Source organism: Mesoplodon densirostris, chromosome 16 (genome assembly GCF_025265405.1).
Source record: "Mesoplodon densirostris isolate mMesDen1 chromosome 16, mMesDen1 primary haplotype, whole genome shotgun sequence".
Taxonomy (NCBI): domain Eukaryota; kingdom Metazoa; phylum Chordata; class Mammalia; order Artiodactyla; family Ziphiidae; genus Mesoplodon; species Mesoplodon densirostris.
Genome location: NC_082676.1, coordinates 86,720,203 through 86,737,857, shown reverse-complemented (window position 1 = coordinate 86,737,857; position 17,655 = coordinate 86,720,203). Strand labels below are relative to the sequence as shown.

Below are 17,655 nucleotides of genomic sequence, written 5' to 3'. Positions count from 1 at the left end.
CGACGTGGCCAAAAAAACAAAAACAAAAAAGCAAACACAAAAATAACTCCACACAGCAACAGAACAACAAAAATACAAAGAGCCCTTTCTCTATAAAAGCATCCATTACTTACAGAATTCAACATCCTCACCCAAATTAACCATGTAGACATTTCTGAACATAGCTGTGCTGTTTTATATTTTTTGAAAATTTCTTTCCGGGGAATTCCCTGGCGGTCAAGTGGTTGGGATTCTGCACTTCCACTGTAGGGGGCACAGGTTTGATCCCTGGTTGGGGAACTAAGATCCTGCAATCCACGCAGCGAGGCCAAAAAAAAAAAAATTTTTTTTTCCTGAAGATGTTTTGTTATAGTGGTATTCTAATTTGAGTGGCTCCTCCTCAATTTCCCCCCAAATTGGGCAGCTGTAAATATCTTGTGCCAACAGCCTTTAGTACTGGATTTTTTTCTCAAGAGCATTGTTAGACACATGGTGGGCGCAGTGTTACAGACCGTGGCTCCAGCACGGTCACGCCACCCCGGCCTTCAGGGCCGACGGCCACTCACTATGAACCCAACTTGGGCAAATCCCTTAACCTCAGTTTCCTGATTTTAAAAATGGGGATTGAAGTCCCTATTACAAAAAAATCAAACAAGATTTTGTACATGCAAACTGTACAACTATACAGTGTTTAAGAGTGGCTATTATTTTAAAACTATTTCTTGTGAAAAACACGTTGATTCGTTCTCAAGCACTTAAGTATTTACTTTGTGCTCTTTCAGGCACAGAACTAGGCTGTGATCATTTACTCAGAACAGACTGCCTTTATTCTTTAAACATTAGTACAGGTTCTTTGCATATTCTGGATAAAAACAGTTTTATTGATCAATCATGTCTTCCCCCCTCACCCATTATATACTGATCCATTTTCCATTATAGTCTTATGGGTTTTTATTATAAATTTTATGTTATCAAACCCATTATTAATTTCATCATTGGTGTGATTTTAGTGTTCAATAATCTCAAAATTGGATCCTTTCCAGTTTTCTTTTAGCGTATCAGATTTTTTTTAAAAATGTACTTCCTTGACTCATGTGAGGTTTATTGTGATACATTTTTCTCCAACTGCTATAGTTTATTGCCATAGCATTAATCATAATGGCTCCATTTTCCGTAATTTTGTTTCATTCAATCTGTTATGTATTATTACATAACATACAAGAGGGGTTTGTATGTGTTTTAAGGTCTAATTCTATTTCTGCTTTGTTTCTCTGTCTTAAATCAGTATCACTTGTTAAGCCTGATGTGTGTTTTTTAGGTGTGATGGGGTAAGTCCCCCATTGTGACTACCTTTTGCTACAGTGTATTTCCGGCCTTGGTGCTAAGCCGGCTCAGCCTCCCTCCCACTCCCACTAAGAGTCCCCCCAGCATCTTCTTGTAATCCCTACGGCTCCTTGGAGTAGGGTTTCAGGAAGTCCCGAGCCCTTCCCCTAATCTGCTCCTCCTCTGGTATGAGTGCTGTAGAGAAAAGGCATCTCGCTAAAGGCTGTTTTGAAGGTAAGGTTCCAGTGGACAGGTTACCTGTTTTGCTGGAGATTATACTCACCCAGCCAGTATCAGGCCTTTTCTCTGCCAGCGTCCGAACATAATCCGGGCCCTGTGTTAAGTAGATTGAGGAATGAAGACAAGACGTGGTCTAGCCCACCCCCACCCCCCCACCGTTGGCCTGCTGAGAGGAGCCGGCGACGCCCCACGCCTGCCTCGGGGCACCGCCGTGCAGGGCCAGGAACTTACTCGGAACGGATCCAAAAGCTGCTCTATCTGCCGGTCCTTTCTGCTGTTTTCCTCTTCTAAGCGCCGAAGCTTTGTTCTCATCAGATTCACGTTGCTTTTTTGCATGTGTAATGACTGAAGGAAAGAAGGACCACACACACACACACACACACACACACACACACATCCCGGTGAAACACTGAGTTGGAGAGGTGTTTCACAAGCTGCCTGGTTCCCAATCAGGGCGTCGCGTGTGCAGTGGGTGAGGGAGGTCTGGACGTCACAGTGAAGGCTGGGCCGGGGAGTAAATACCCCATTAGGTGCAGGGCTACCCAGGCAACTAGGAACTCTGCCCCACACAATGCCAGCAGCACCCCTGCCACAGACAAATGCTGCTCCGCCAGTCGATACTGCCAGCAGCATTTCTGGAAGGTGCCCATGTGACACGCTCGCCTCCATGTCCGTGTGACAAAGCCCATGTTCTTCACACACCACATACCATCGTAGTCTTATGTCCATTTAAAATTCTTATCCTCAACTAAGGCTCAGCTGGTCGGAGCAGTGGTTCCCAAACGTATAGCTGTGGATGAACTTTTCACCAGTCTGTGGTGAACTTAGAGGGAAGACTGTCAGTTTTTCATAAAACTAAGTTTGTTCAGTTTTTACCACTCTCCTGTATTTTGAAATTATGCCCTTCCTATTATTTCGGACAGATATAGTTCTTTTATGAAATGGTGATGGTAGGGTATTTTTAAAGTTTGTTTTCAACGTCCTCACTTGAAAAAGCTTTTCCCACGTTACCAAGGGCTTTCCCGCTTAAAGTCAACAGAGAACAGAGGGAAACACTACCTTCTTCAGCTCAATGATCTCGTCATACATGTCCTCCTTCTCTCTGTAGACAGGGGTCCCAGGAACATAACCTGCAGGGAGACACACAACCCTCTGAAAAGACTGTCTGCAAAGTAGAAGGAATTCTTGGCCATACCTTAAGGGAAACCTGGAGGTTAATGAAATTATCCTTTTTTTTTTTTACTTCTTTCCCCAGAAGTAAGGAAACCGAAACTGGTATTGATATAGAAAGAAGAAGCAAGAGAAAACTAAAAGATGTGACCACGGGGCTTAATTATAGTAAAAGGATTAACGGAGGGGGTCAAAAGGAGAAGTGCTGTCTTTAGATTTTAAACAGCAAACAGATAAAAAGACAAACAAAAACAAACGTGGTCATGTCATCATGCAGATGACAGCACCCAGTCCGATGGCTAACGGTAGGTACAGTGTACACTGCTCTCTGCTTCCATGTGATCCCTAACGGGTCAGGACTCAAACACACCAGGCTGAAACAGTGCTGCCAGCTAGCAGTGTGGCAAGGTGACCATCCCTGGCACCAGGACAAGGTTCCTCTGTGCTTCCCATGGGGCCAGGGCCGACAAGCAAAGCAGTAAAGCTGAGAGAGGAAGCACGTGGGTAAGACCAGATAGGAAGACAGAAACATGAAAACCAACCGATTCTTTTTGGTGAGATCTGGGGGTTTTATTATACTTGCAGTTTTCATTTCTGAGATTGTTTATACAACAAATTTAAATACAACCCTAAGTTTAGGGAGATAGGCACCACTGAAGCCCGGGACAATGTCTCTGTCCACATCGGGAAAGCCGCTTTCCAGGAGGGCAGGATGGACTTTCAGGGGTCACTGTCCTCAGGACACTCTGACTGAGGGAGCCCCAGATCTCACTTTGTCAGAGCACACCCACCAATCCCCATGCCCTTCCGCTCTGCTCTTCCTCAGTCGTGGCTGTGTCACCATCAACGTGCTCACAGTGGCTGGCAGAATGCCTGAGATTTGACCTCTGCATTCTTTCAGCTCCGGTCAAATAGTCAGGGGTGTTGCTGGCGGTGGGGCGGGGGGCGCGGTTGGTCCATGCACACTCCAAGGTGAGGTCTGATTTCAGGGCTGGGGTCAGACTTCCTGGTTTCAACGTGCATGGATTTAATATGACAGGTACAAGCAGAGACAACGTAAGGCACTGCCTCTAATTATCAGTCTTCAGGGTTGAAGAAAGCTTAGGGAGACCAGTGGTGTGTGAGAAACGTCCAGCCACCGGCCCTCAAAATAAACAAAGCCCTGATGTGTGGCGTTTGCCCACTCCCGCGGTGTGCGTATCCCCGGCACACCCAATCTCAAGCTGCCGGTGTGACATGGGACAGCTCACATAACTCCTCAAGCCAGCAGGAGCAGCTCCAACACACGACTGCCCGCAGTGCCCAGACAAGCCAGGACCCAGGCGGCAAACGTCAGGAACCACACCACATGCTGCGTAAGAGACATGAGGCGCGATGTCTTTGAGAAGATCAAAACCAGTGCGGCTCAAACGAGTCGTATTAAACGCCCTATGCCAAGTCACCACCCGAGATTTCTAAGACGCTCCCCTTGAGCAGGAAGGGTTTCTCCCGGGCGACCACATACCTTGCTTTGTGCTTCCCAGACACAGCTTCTGGGGGGTTAAGGACATTCGGCTCCCGAGAGGCACACTGCCCGCTGTCCTCAGAGACCTCCAGGAGGCCACTTTCCTCGGCTTAGAGTGATAAGGTGACTCTAAAAAGCCAATGTGTGGTTTTAGAGGTGCAAAGTATCAATGCCCGCTCAACATATGTGCTTCAGAGAGACAAAAATGATAAAGCAAAAGATTCACAAGGGCATGACCACCCCAGAGGAACACATTCTGACAAAAATTAAAACTATAGTTATGATTTGTAGGTATACTTACGTTTGTTTTTTACTTTTTATTATAGGGAAATAACGGGACATTTATTTTAAAATATGAATCTAAAATTCTACCAATATTACAGTCCTTAATTTCCCATTCAATTTTTTCAGATGCGTATGTGTTTTTATACAGCTGCAGTCATAGTGCACACACAATTTTGTATCCTTTATACTTAACACTGTAAATATTTTTTCATGTTGCTGTCAATACATAGCGTGCAAGTAATAATATTTGGAACTTGATATGCAAAACGGCTAGAAGAAATGAGAAAAAAAATATATTTTTCCAGGGCATTTTTGATTTTGTCATCAAAACAACGGAAAGGTTTTAAAATTATATTTTAATCTGGAATCTTACCTCTAATTATGTGAAATAGAGATTATGCAAACTTATGCAAAACCAAGCTATTCATAAAACATGCTTATATTTCTTAAATACCAAAGAAATTTATATCTGTAGAAGGTCCTGGGATTCTAAATCTAATACATTTAATTTTTAAAATTTCTAAGATTTTTCCATGGCTTCAGAATTTATGGAAAATTTCCCATTATTGTTTAGGGTGAAGGAGTAAAGACACATTGGACCCTGAGGCATTTCCACTCATCCAGGACCACTGTGCTCCACTTCCAGGAAACGTGGAAGGCCTTCCAAACTTTACACATGCATCTAAGTGCTCATTTATGAAGGTATATTAGTGATCGGAAAACACCCACTAACGACATTTCCCTCCTAAATGTATGGGATTTATCGATAAGTAGTAAGGATTCCCAAACATGTACACCTATGGATAGAGCTGCGAAGGAAGAAGAAAAAAGGCAGCAGGCGGTGGAAACCTGTCGGCGTGGAAGGACCGGAAACTGGCCGCCTCAGAGCACTGTGAGGCCCGAAAATCTCAGAGCGTGGGTAGCTGCAAACCCACGTGGCCCCGGACTGGGCAGTGAAGAGAACCACTTATGAAGTGAACGGGACAGGCTTGATTCCTTCTGTCACGGCCCGGAAATCAGACAGGCGCACACCTATTAAGGGAGTGTTAGGAGGGCAGGCTGGGGGTGTCCCAGGGAGGGAACACAGAGCGTCCTGTCGCAGTGTCCATGTTGGATGAGCAAGGTACCTGGGGTCAGCACTGGTGCGGGGACAGGCGTCAGGCATGGCCGGGGGAGAGCACGGTGGGGGGCAGGCAGGGCCAGAGCCACTGAGCCACAGAGCACATCTCTTAGCGGGTTTTAATGCTTTGGGGGTTCTGGCCATCCTAAATTACGTGAAACACAATTCTGACATTTATAGAAATCGAGATAAAAGTAATTTGATTACTAGCATTTTCAACACTTGAAATGCTTGACGTCCAGCAAGAATAATGAGAGATGTCTCACATTTGCCTTAGGTACTTTCTAGACAAGAAGGACTGAAACAAAGTGGTCTGAAAAGAGAAGGTTTAAAACACAAACACCCATACTTTCACTTTATATCAAGTCTCAATTTTCTCCACGGAAGGAGAGCCAGGACCTGTAAAATCCAGATCGCTAGATGGTTTGTTTCTAATGCTTGTATCTGTTTGTAATATAAAACATGCTTTCTTCTCTTTGCAGGAATTTATCTTTCTGATTATGTTGTTCCTGAGCTAATATGAAAGTTCACTTGTATTCTCTGAGTGTGTCATATATAAGACAGTATGTTTCAAATACTTATGTATATAAGAAATGTAAGCATACACATATTGTACATACGCACATAGATAATAAGTCAGGCAAGGCCACAGGCTTGTGGGCAGCAAAAGGAAGCCAATCTAGGATTTGGTTTGTCACAAAGGCCTCGGGAAACGTAAAATTCAGCATAGCACCCAGATGAACAGCTCTGTGTCTCGGGGAATAAATTCTGCGTTTTCTTCACTTTGGCAGCGCTGGGAAGCGTATGGCGACTTGAGAAAGAGAACATGAAAGGCCGAGAAGCACTGTGTGTGTTGGGAGGGAGGAGGGGGGCTCAATGGGACAGTGACAGCTCAGGACCTCAGCCCTCGCTGGGCCTCCTCCCGCTGGGACGCCTGCGGGGGGCGGTGACCCCGGGAGTGAGCGCCTGAGGTCCCAACACGAAACGGGGCCAAGTGGCAGAAGGGTCGTGCCTCAGTGACCCTACGGGTTCAGAGAAGAAAGCGGTCCTGATCTTCCTCGCAGGACACTGGGGAAGGAGGGCTTCCAACCACCATTTTCTGAGTTAAACTGTGGAAACTTGAGGGATGGGGGCCTGGTCATACTTACTCGGCGATGTAGGGGGAGGTCTGTGGAAACTCTTCCTTTTTGCTTTCTGAAAGGAAGAAGAAACGATGGAAAGCAGGTTGAGCCTTCTTGACCAGCCCAAGCGGTCCCAACCCGGAAGCGCCAGTGCGTTCAGAATGGGCGGGGCCGGTAGATTCACTGGCCAAAGCGGAGTGCAAGCAAAGGAGGGAACAGGCCACAGGGAGGTGCCCCCGACACAGGAGCAGCAGCCCAGCCTGCGTCCAGCAGAGACGGAGGTGCGCGCACTCAGATCTGCCCTGAAGGTACCACCAGCGGTCCCCACGCCCCCCTGGAGCACGGGGCTGTGACTGTCCGCAGGGGGGACTCAGCAAGATGAAACCTGAGAGTGAAGCCGAGGGGAAGGTGCAGCAGGAGTGGCCCGCCTGGAACCCGGGGGCCCCTTCCATGCCTTCTTCCCCGATCTGCTTCACACCGGACAGAGAACCCCACTTACTTCCCTGCCAGCGGAAACACTGAAGTGCTCCGTGCAGGCTGACTTTCCCCCAGGAGATTGGTCCGGATCCCTCCTCCTCCCGGGAGCATCTTGGGCCCATGCCCCCAGTGGCGTGGAGGGAACACTCTTAGCTCTGCGGAGGTCCTGCGCCTCAGATGACAGGCCCAGGATGCTGCCCCTGGAGTCCCCAGAGCTGCGGTGGGGCGTGCTGGGGCCGCCTTCCCCCAGGGCTACGTGCTGCGGTTAGGCTAGAATTTTTTTTTTTTTTTTTTTTTTTGCGGTACGCGGGCCTCTCCCGTCGCGGAGCACAGGCTCCGGACGCGCAGGCTCAGCGGCCATGGCTCACGGGCCCAGCCGCTCTGCGGCATGTTGGATCTTCCCGGACCGGGGCACGAACCCGTGTCCCCTGCATCGGCAGGCGGACTCTCAACCACTGCGCCACCAGGGAAGCCCTGGGCTAGAATTTATCTGCTGGGAGGCGAGCCCCTGCCAAGGTCTCCTTTCTCACACCTCAGCCTCCGACTGCATCACGGAGCTCTGCTTCCGCCCCCGCACCCCCGTTACGTGTCAGGACTGGGGGGCTGGGGGCGGGGGGAGTGCAGGCCCAAACCAGATGCAGGATAGGAACTTGTCATCAGCCTCAGAAGTACTCAGCTCACGACTCACTTCTGGGTAAAAGTTTTAAAATTATAATCTAAGTTATTCAAATCCACCAGAGGGCTTTGAGCTTTTCAAACTCGGAGCAGCATTTGGAATTTGTGACGGGGCGCTAAACACAGTATCTGTGGGAGGCTGCGTGGGGAAACCGGGGCAGGCACGCCTCCCCTCCCCCGATAGCTCACCGTCTCTGAGTCAGAGTCGAAGGTTATTGCAGACAGGCTGTCATCCCCCTGGAGGAAGAGATGCAAACAGTGGAAGCTTCAGGCGCCAGCTTGGCTCCACAGTCACCCTGACAGAGTGGGAGCAGCCGGGCCCACCCATCCAACTCAGAGCTTCGGTCCACAACACCCACAGCAGGAGGAGCCAGTCTGTCCCGTCGCATCCGAAGCAACGGGTGGGGACACAGAACAAAACTCTGCCGGTGTGGATTGATTGCAAACAGGTATAAGGGCCTTTTCTGGGTAACAGAAGTGTTCTAAAACTCGATTGTGGTGGATTGCACAGCTCTGTAAATTTACTAAAAATAACTGAATTGTATACTTAAAATGGATGTATTTTATGGTATGTAAAGTATACTTCGATAAAGTGTTTTAAAAATCTCTGTAAAGATTTGCAAGAACAAGTAACAATGAGTAGCTCTGGAAAGGTGCCTGGGGAACAGGAGAGGGAAGACACTTTATCATATACTCTTTTATATATTTTTAATTTTGTACCATGTATTATCAGTTTAAGAAATGAGAATAAACAAAACAAAAACTTACAAAAAACAAAACAAAACAAAACAAAACTCTACCGGCCCCACCCCTCTAGGTGGTCACAAACCACCGAGGTGGGATAGGGAGGGTGGGAGGGAGGGAGACGCAAGAGGGAAGAGCTATGGGAACATATGTATATGTATAACTGATTCACTTAGTTATAAAGCAGAAACTAACACACCATTGTAAAGCAATTATACTCCAGTAAAGATGTTTAAAAAAAAAACTAAACAAACCAAAACTCTGCTGGCAGGGCTGCTCCAGGCCTGTCAGTCTAGCGACACCATCTCCACAGAATTGACAAATGCTTCTTTTTTTTTTTTTTAATTTAATTGAAGTATAGTTGGTTTACAATACTGTGTTAGTTTCAGCTGTACAGCAGTGATTCAGTTACATATATACATATTTCAGATTCTTTTCATTATAGGCTATTACAAGATACTGAATATAGTTCCCTGAGCTACACAGTAAATCCTTGTTGTTTATTTTATATACAGTAGTGTGTATCTGTTAATCCCATACTCCTAATTTATCCCTCCCCCAATGAACGGTTCTTGATAAAAGTATTTCATCTTTGTATCAAAGCACAAGGAACCTGTGACTGCATCCTGGTGAGAACAAATCAAAGTCATTCACGTATCCATCAGTACACGAGTTATCTGGGCGTATAGAGGTTCCTACCTTCTGATTCCAGTGATCTGCCCTGGCCCAGGGAGTAAAATAAAACCTGTACTAACATCAGCACTAGCATGTCAAGGAGAAAAGGGAACTTTCCCAAGAGAATGATGTGTCTGTGTTAACACACTTACTCAGGTTTAAACCCTACCAAGAGAGAAAGCAGAACAATTTCTAAAATCCCTTCACCATACTGTACGGTTGACCTAAAATGCTGATACTGAAGTTAGGACTGAATGCCCCTATTATGAGCCAATAATGCCATATCTGGGTGGCGGTGTAACTACGTTTCAGCGAGCTGTCTGGAGTGCAGGTGAGTCCATGCAGTGCTGTAGCGGGACTGGACTGCATTCTGGAAAGCACGTGTATCGTCTGCAAGGTTAACTATCAGTACATTAGCAACAGCTCTGCTGGCCGCTTGAACTTTTATTAAAAACGTACGGCCGCACAATCACACGGACGGGGGGCAGCTGTAACGGGGGGCACCCTTCCGGTGCGCACCTCGTAAACAAGGAGAGTCCAGCGTAAGGCTGCAGAGGGACTGGATTCGGGGGGCGAGGGGGAGGTAGTGCGTTCCAAACAAACAGACTCTTTAAAAAATCAGCCACTGAATTAGTTTTCTGATGTCATTAAACAGGTGACATTTTAAGGTATAAATAGCAAACGATACTTATAAAGTTTTCATTGAACCAAGTATATGGAAATGATGTGCAAGATTGAGGCAGGGAAGGCAGGGAACTGGTATACATACGATGTAGGAGATCAGGGAAGCCAGTCAAAGCTCAGTCTTAGTCCCCTGGCATCACAAAGGACAGCCCGCCAACCATGAAGGTGCGTTGTTAACAACTGCATAGAAAAGTAGCAATACTTTCTTTTGTGAATACTTGTCACTATTCTTTGTTCTGAATAAAGTCTTGAAAACTTTTTAAGGACCTGCAGTTTCTACGAGGGAATGAGGTTACGTGTGTGGTGAACACAGCGAAGTGGTCTCTGTCTTCATAGGTGGGCTCACCCACACCATCACTTCCCCCCCAGTCAGTCCCCCTCAAACTCTGCTACCCTCCATGCTGCCAGTCAGAAGGAACTAAACAAGCAAAGTATAAGTATCTGAAATCATAGAACAGCTCAAGATCCACCCCTTCAGTCAGCAGCATGAAAGAGACCATACACAGTGTTAAAAAAAGAAACAAAAGAGCACGTTAACGGCCGAGTCATTCTTCCTTCTCTAAGTATGATCTGAGCTGCCACGCATTCCTACATGAAATCGCATTCAAGCACCGTGAGTCAGGAATCGCAGGGCGGTGATGCTGGTCACGCCCCTCACCCCTCTGCATCTCAGCTTCCTCGTCGACAAGGAGGACACGTTCTCCTACCAGGATTTTTAAAACATTAAATATATACTAATTAAAACACTGGGGAAAAAAGACATAGTGTCCAGAAAGAGATGCAGGAACATACGGGGATTTAGTATATGGTAAAAGTGGGGAAGGAATGCATTCACCCAGGAGGCATCTTCCAGAACGGTGGGGTGAGGAGTGTGGAAGGCCCTCTCCTCAACAAAACAACCCTTTAACAGAAGAAGCCACGAAACAATCAATCTTTTGCAGTTTCTGGAAACTGACCTAAAAGCACACAGCTATGGAGAAAAATTCATTCAAAAAAATCTACTAAGTCCAGGGAAGAACGTCAAGCGTCAGGGGCACCCCTCAGCTCCCCGTCTCCATCTGATAGAAAGGATTCCAGAGAGCTCTCCTCCAGGCAGGTGCAGTCAACACAACAGGGGTGGTGGTGGATCCCCTGCCCCCAGCTCCCAGAAGTAGGGTGTAAGCTCTACCCCAGAGGCGGCAGGCTAAGACTTCCCCTGTGCTTGTAGGGCAGAGGGTCCACGCAGGGAGGGGCAGGCCCAGAAGGAGTGTCACTCCGGGGAAACACTGCGCTGTCCCTGCTGTGCAGTGGCCCAGAGGTCCTCCCCAAAGGGAGAGGCAGGACGACAGCTGTGCCGAGGGGACTGACTGTATTTGTATCAGAGAGTGGAGAACTGCACGCGTCCCTGATGCCATTGCCAAGTTGAAGACAAAGTGGGGAGCGATCCCGAGGCCCCCAACTCCACGGTCACGCAGCAGAGAGCACACTGGCAGAGCAACCAGAAGGTGAAGAGGCCAGAGCGCCCTCCTGAGGTCACAGGCAGCCCCGAGGCTCAGGGAGGCTGCTGGCAAGCACTGGAGTGCTCCTGTCAGAGCAGGCTTGGGCTGCTGCAGACACAGTCCCCACGCTGCACCCACATCAACCAAAGGGCGGGAGCCCTGGTGGTGCTGGGGCTTTGGCGCCACTGCTGAGCAAACCCTGGCTGAATGATAAACTACCCTGACCCAAGAGCAGACCCCAGGAAGCCAGGCTTCAAAGTACAATGACAGGCATCCCCGAAGTCCAGAGAACCACACGCGTGTCCAAGGTTGCCCTCTCAGGAGAGACGGGAGAGGGAAAACCCATATGCGCTAGTTCCCCGTTGCACGTGGGCAAAAATGTAAACCCCTGAACTGTGACAGCAGCCTACACACACACACATACACACACACACACACCACTCAGTGGTCAAGGGCAAAAATCTGCCGGCCCAGGGGGTGAAATCCAACCTCTGACCAACAAGTGGCTTCTGCTGACCCAAGGGTAACCCCTAGGTAGTTGGGCTAAATGATTTAAACAAGAAAAAATCTGAGCAGGGAAACAGAGGCTGCACGGTGCAGGGAAATCGACTTCACACAGTTAGCTCAGCCAAGTCACTCGGCACATAAACCAACGACTGAGCAAACCACATCAACCCCATGGGGAGGAGTTGCTGTAATATATTATCTAAATGTCTAGTTTTCAACAAAAAACGATGAGACACACAGAGAAACAGGAAAGTGTGACCAATAAACAGGGGGAAAGAGCAGGCGATAGAAACTACTTCTGAAGGGCCCAGATGATGGACCTGGCGGACAAAGGCTTCTAGAGCAGGGAGAGCCGTAGAGCAGGGAACAGAGAATCTTACAAGTAGTAAACGCCCTGTGAATGCTCTTATTATCTTGCTCTAGAAACTGTGAGCCCTTTTAGTAGTGTTGGCCCTTAAATCACCAGGGACCACGCCCAGGCTCCACTTCACCCCTGTGGCTCTGCCCTGGCCAGCGGGGCCTGCTCACGGCCACGGCACAGTGGGCTCCCTGGCACCGCGGTAAGTGCTCTGTGAAGTTCACGAGCAAGCCCAGAGGCGGCTGTGTTCCAAGGGACTCGGGGGATTGGACAGACTGGACAGTGCCTGTTCCCAAGAGGTTCTTGCCTGGTTGAGAACAGACGTAAGCTCAGCAGAGAAATTGCCAGTTAGCCTGGGCCAAAGGCGGCGAGTCTCCTAAATGCCCGGAGAGCCCTGCCCCAGCCTCTTCCACAGACTGGGTTCCTGGAGCCCAAGGCACTGGGGCTCAGCTTGTCTTTGTGTCCTCAGAGGCCGGCATGTATAAGGGGCTTAACAAACGCTTCTATGTGCAAGAACGTTTACAGCAGCATTGTTTCTAACAGCACAAACGTGAAAACGAGAGTAAAAGTGGGCTTCCCTGGTGGTGCAGTGGTTAAGAATCTGCCTGCCAATGCACAGGACACGGGTTCGAGCCCTGGTCCAGGAAGATCCCACGTGCCACGGAGCAACTAAGCCCGTGCGCCAAAACTACGAAGCCTGTGCTCTAGAGCCTGTGCTCTAGAGCTTGAGCTCGGCCACAAGAGAAGCCACCAGAATGACAGGCCCTCGCACCGCTAGGAAGAGTAGCCCCCGCTCGCCGCAACTAGAGAAAGCCCGCGCGCAGCAATGAAGACCCAATGCAGCCAAAAATAAATGTAAATAAAATAAATAAATTAAAAAAGAAAAAAGAGTAAAAGCAAGGAAATGGAGAGTTAAAAGAGGGGTATCCTATTAGGTTAGTGGTTTTTTTTTTTTTTTTTTTTTTTTTTTTTTTTGTGGTACGCGGGCGTCTCACTGTTGTGGCCTCTCCCGTTGCGGAGCACAGGCTCCGGACACGCAGGCTCAGCGGCCATGGCTCACGGGCCCAGCCGCTCCGCGGCATGTGGGATCTTCCCGGACCGGGGTACGAACCCGTGTCCCCTGCATCGGCAAGCGGACTCTCAACCACTGTACCACCAGGGAAGCCCAGGTTAGCGTTTTAATTTTTATTTTTAAAAAATATTACTTTCCATTTTTGCATGAGTAATAATTGTTGAGATTATTTATTTATTTATTTATTTAGGCCACGCCACACGGCAGGCGAGATCTTAGTTACCCCACCAGGGATCAAATCCGTGCCCGCTGCAGTGGAAGCACAGAGTCTTAACCACTGGACCGCCAGGGAATTCCCACGTTAGAGTTTCAAAAAAAATTTTTTTTAATTGAAGTATAGTTGATTTACAGCATTGTGTTAGTTTCAGGTGTACAGTAAATTGATTCAGTTATATTAGACATATATTTTTTGAAATTCTTTTCCATTATAGGTTATTTACAAGATATTGAATATAGTTCCCTGTGCAATATGGTAAATCCTTGCTGTTTACATTCCACATATAAGTGAGATGATGCAGTATTTGTCTTTGATGTATTTCTTTTTGTTTTTTAAATGAAGTAGAGTTGACTTACAATGTTGTGTTAGTTTCAGGTGTACAGCAAAGTGATTCAGTTATATGTATATATATATAAAGTTAGAATTTTAAAAATCATGTTTTTGAAAATGTGTGGATACGGGAAGATGCTAGGAATAAATGAAATGGCAAAGGTTACAAAACAATATAAATATGATCTCAAGTTTTAAAAAGCATATGAAAACAAAGTGATGCATTGAAAAAAGGTCAGAAGGAAATACACCAAACATTAGCTGTGGTTTTCTGTAGGCAGTTAGATCATGGGTAATTGATTTTCTCTACTGGGCATGAATAACGTTTATAATCACAATATGAGAAGTTGAAGGAGCAGTAACTGGGGTCACTGTAGACGGGCAGGCCTTCCAGATGAGGCAGGACTTGGTGCCTTGAGGGACACGTAGGAAACTTCAGCAGCTCCAGTGGCAGCAGCATTGAGCCCCTGCTTGGGGTGAGCTCTGTGCAGCCATGCAGGGTACTGCCATCTCTGGGAGAAGGAGGCAAAGTGAGCCAAGTTCCCTTTGTCTGGAGCCCTCCAAAGGCTTCCCACTGTGGCCCGAAGAAATTCAAACTCCGTGCATGGCCTGCAAGGCTCTCCATGGTCAGGCCCATGGCTCCCTTCCATCCACACCCATGCCCTTGAGGAGATCCCAGCAAGCTTTCTTCCAGGCCCTGGCACCACTGCACTTTCTCACCCCAGGACCTTTGCACCTGCTGGTCCCACTGCTCTCTGATCTTTACCAGACTGCCTCCTTCTCATCAGTGACATCAGGACACTCCGACTTCTCAGAGTGGCTGTTCCTGGCACCCAGTCTAAAGCAGCCTCCCCAGTCCACCTCCGTCACATGGGCTGTTGTATTTTCTGCAGCGCACTTTCCGCTTTCTGACTTGATGGACATGATCTGTTTTTTACCTTGTTCTCCCCCACCCCACCCCACGCCACTGGAATGCAGTTTATTCATTCACAATAGTGTCTCCAGCAGATGGCTGGCGCGCCAGAAACACCAGGTAAACCAAGTCCCCCGCCCTGGAGGCACGGGGTGGGCGGACACTTACGCAGTGAGCTCTGCGGTCGCTGGCTCGGCACAGGCCCGGCTTCGCAGGCGCCGACCAGCGAGGGCACAGTGTCCGGGAGGGCTTTCCGGAAGTGACGGCCAGTGCAAGGACGAGCGGGGGGCTAGAGGCGGCTGGAGGCTGGGCGAGGGGCGGCGACGCCCGGCCAGCCGCACGCGGGCCGGGGCCGGAGGCCCGCTCTTATGCGGTACCAATAATGGCAGCTGTCGCCGGCGATCGCCGGCCCTGCGCCCCCTTCCTCCAGCCCGCGCCCCGGCGAGGAGAGGCAGCCAGGGGACCTCCCCGCCCTCCGCGCTTACCGTCTCCGAGGCAGGCTCCCCAGTGCTCAGGGACATGGCGGCGGCGCTGCCCGATCGCCCCTAGGCGCTGCAGGTACGGCCGTCCGGTTCTGGGGCTCCGCCGACCGCCTGGCTGCCAGCAGCCTCCGGGCCTGCCCGCGAGCCCGCCGCGACCCCGCTGCCATGGCAACCGCGCGGGCCCCCGAGCCCCGGATGTGGCCGGCGCCCCGCGAGGCGGGCCGACCGTAAGCGTGTTCGGGGAGCCCCGGCGGGTCGACAGGCTGCGCGCCCAGAGTGTGGGGCGGAGAGCGGGGCGGAGCTGGAACAGTCCAGCCGCCTCCGAGGCTGCAATGCGAGCCTGTTCACTAGTCAGCAGAGCCGGATATTAATATTTATTAGGTTAACGTTGGAAGGGACAAGGGGCTTCTGCGATGTCCACAGTCTGCCAGCTCTGAACGCCTGGCATTCAGAAAACCATCTTCCTGATCTCGGTACCTTAGGCTCAAGGGTTCTGATGTAGCCACAGGACAATAAAAAATAAGAGTTCGCACTCACTGTATTCAGTGTGCATCATGAAGATCTTTAGGCGAGTTGGGCTGCAAAGTTTATCTAAATTATTAGCAAGTATAACCTGCCCTTTCTTTTCATACAGACCTCCAAGGGCATCTACTCTGTCCCCCTGCCCTGCTTTATTTTTCCAGCCCCCTGGCCTTTATGATCTACAAGAAGTTCCCATGTCTAGCATGTAAGCTCTCTGGAGCAGGGCTGTGTTTTGTTCACGGCTGTATCTCTGTCCTTTGGAACAGGGTCTGGCACATAGCAGGTGCTCAATCAATAGGTATTTGGTGCCCGGCAAGTCATAACTTCTCTGTGCCTGTGTCCTCAAATATAAATTGGAGAAAAGCGTGTGGTGAGGATCAAATCAGTCAGTATCTCTAAACTGCTTAGTGCAGTTGCCGGTTCCAGAGTGAGCACAGTGTGACAGTGTTAGTACACTGTTATGAGGTGAACAAATGAATGAGTGTCCACACAGGGTAGCGTGGTGTAGCAGGAGGAATGCCTGGCGGGTTATTACTGTTCGAATCCTAACACCACCAATTATTATGAGTCCATGGCCCTCGTTTCTTCAGTCTCCTCATCTGTACAACAAAGCGGGTGAGCCACACGGTGGTCGGACGCTGTCTCCCCACAAGCTGGTTAGTGCTCAGGAGCCCAGGTTTAGTAGTTTCACCATCGTCTCCTTGTCTGCAAAGTAGAAACAGTTTCAGGGCTTTTGTTGGCACTGAAGGAGAAAACACAGCTAAAATTCAGCATGGTGCCTGGCACATGGTTAGCACCTCAAAAAAACAAGCTACCAGATAACGCTTTGCCGCTGGTCCAATTACTTGAATGGTATTTTAAATGGCAAAATTTTATTTGTTCTGAAGTTATCCCCTTCACTCATTGGCGCTCCTCTGCTCTGTGAAGCCGTTTCCGGAGTGGTGTCAGATACAGTCTGTACCCCAAGTTCTGGTTCCCTCTTTACACCTGCCCTGATGGATCCTAAAAGAAACCACACGCTCTCCTCTGAGCTGCCACCAGAGTTGTTTATAAAAGGTGAATCTTACCAGGCCTCTCACCTTCTTAACTTCCATCTGCTTCCTCGGGGTATTGTTCACGTGGCAGACAAGTGCTTTCACGATCTAAACTACCTATGCGCCAGTACCTCTTGCTCCTCTCCCTCTCCTGGGGCTCCGCAAACCCCCTGCCCTTCCTGCATCTGTTTCACTTACTTTCTCTTAGTTACAGACGGTTCCAGAATTTCCATGCTTCCACTTACAGTGTTTTGACTTTACAGTGGTGCAAAAGCAATTCATATTCAGTAGAAACCGTACTTCAAATTTGGAATTTTGATCTTCTCCCATGCTGCCGATATGCGGTAGGTAGGATCCTTTCTCGTGACGCTGGGCTGCAGCGGCGAGCTGCAGCTCCCAGTCAACCACGCAATCACAAGGGTAAAAAACCATCCACGTACAGCCATTCTGTACCCAGACAACCATCCTGTTTTTCACTTTCAGTACAGTATTCCATCAATTACATGACATATTCAACACTTTATTATAAAATAGGCTTTGAGGTAGATGATTTTGCCCAACTGTAGGCTAATGGAATTGTTCTGAGCAAGTTTTAGGTAGGTTACGCTAAGCTATGATGTTGGGTGGGTTAGGGGCATTAAATGCATTTTGGACTTACAAACGGGATGAAACCCCATTCCAAGCGGAGGAAGATCTGTCTACTTCGCGGCTGGCGCTTTGCTTCGCTTGCCCGCGCAGACACATG

General features: G+C 48.8%; 1 protein-coding gene across 1 annotated transcript in view; it reads right to left on the bottom strand.

The window, feature by feature from the left end:
• The window catches only part of IQCE (IQ motif containing E), a 41,357-nt gene extending 23,704 nt beyond the window's left edge, over positions 1-17,653 (bottom strand). Inside the window, exons 1-8 of the mRNA XM_060079540.1 lie at positions 17,569-17,653; positions 15,358-16,581; positions 8,084-8,131; positions 6,770-6,815; positions 4,217-4,345; positions 2,602-2,672; positions 1,774-1,887; positions 1,586-1,636 (exon numbers count right to left, since the gene is read on the bottom strand). Of these exons, the coding sequence (XP_059935523.1) occupies positions 1,586-1,636; positions 1,774-1,887; positions 2,602-2,672; positions 4,217-4,345; positions 6,770-6,815; positions 8,084-8,131; positions 15,358-15,393 (495 nt within the window). The 5' untranslated portion in view covers positions 15,394-16,581; positions 17,569-17,653. The remainder of the gene's footprint in view (positions 1-1,585; positions 1,637-1,773; positions 1,888-2,601; positions 2,673-4,216; positions 4,346-6,769; positions 6,816-8,083; positions 8,132-15,357; positions 16,582-17,568) is intronic.
• Positions 17,654-17,655: the final 2 nt, after the last annotated feature.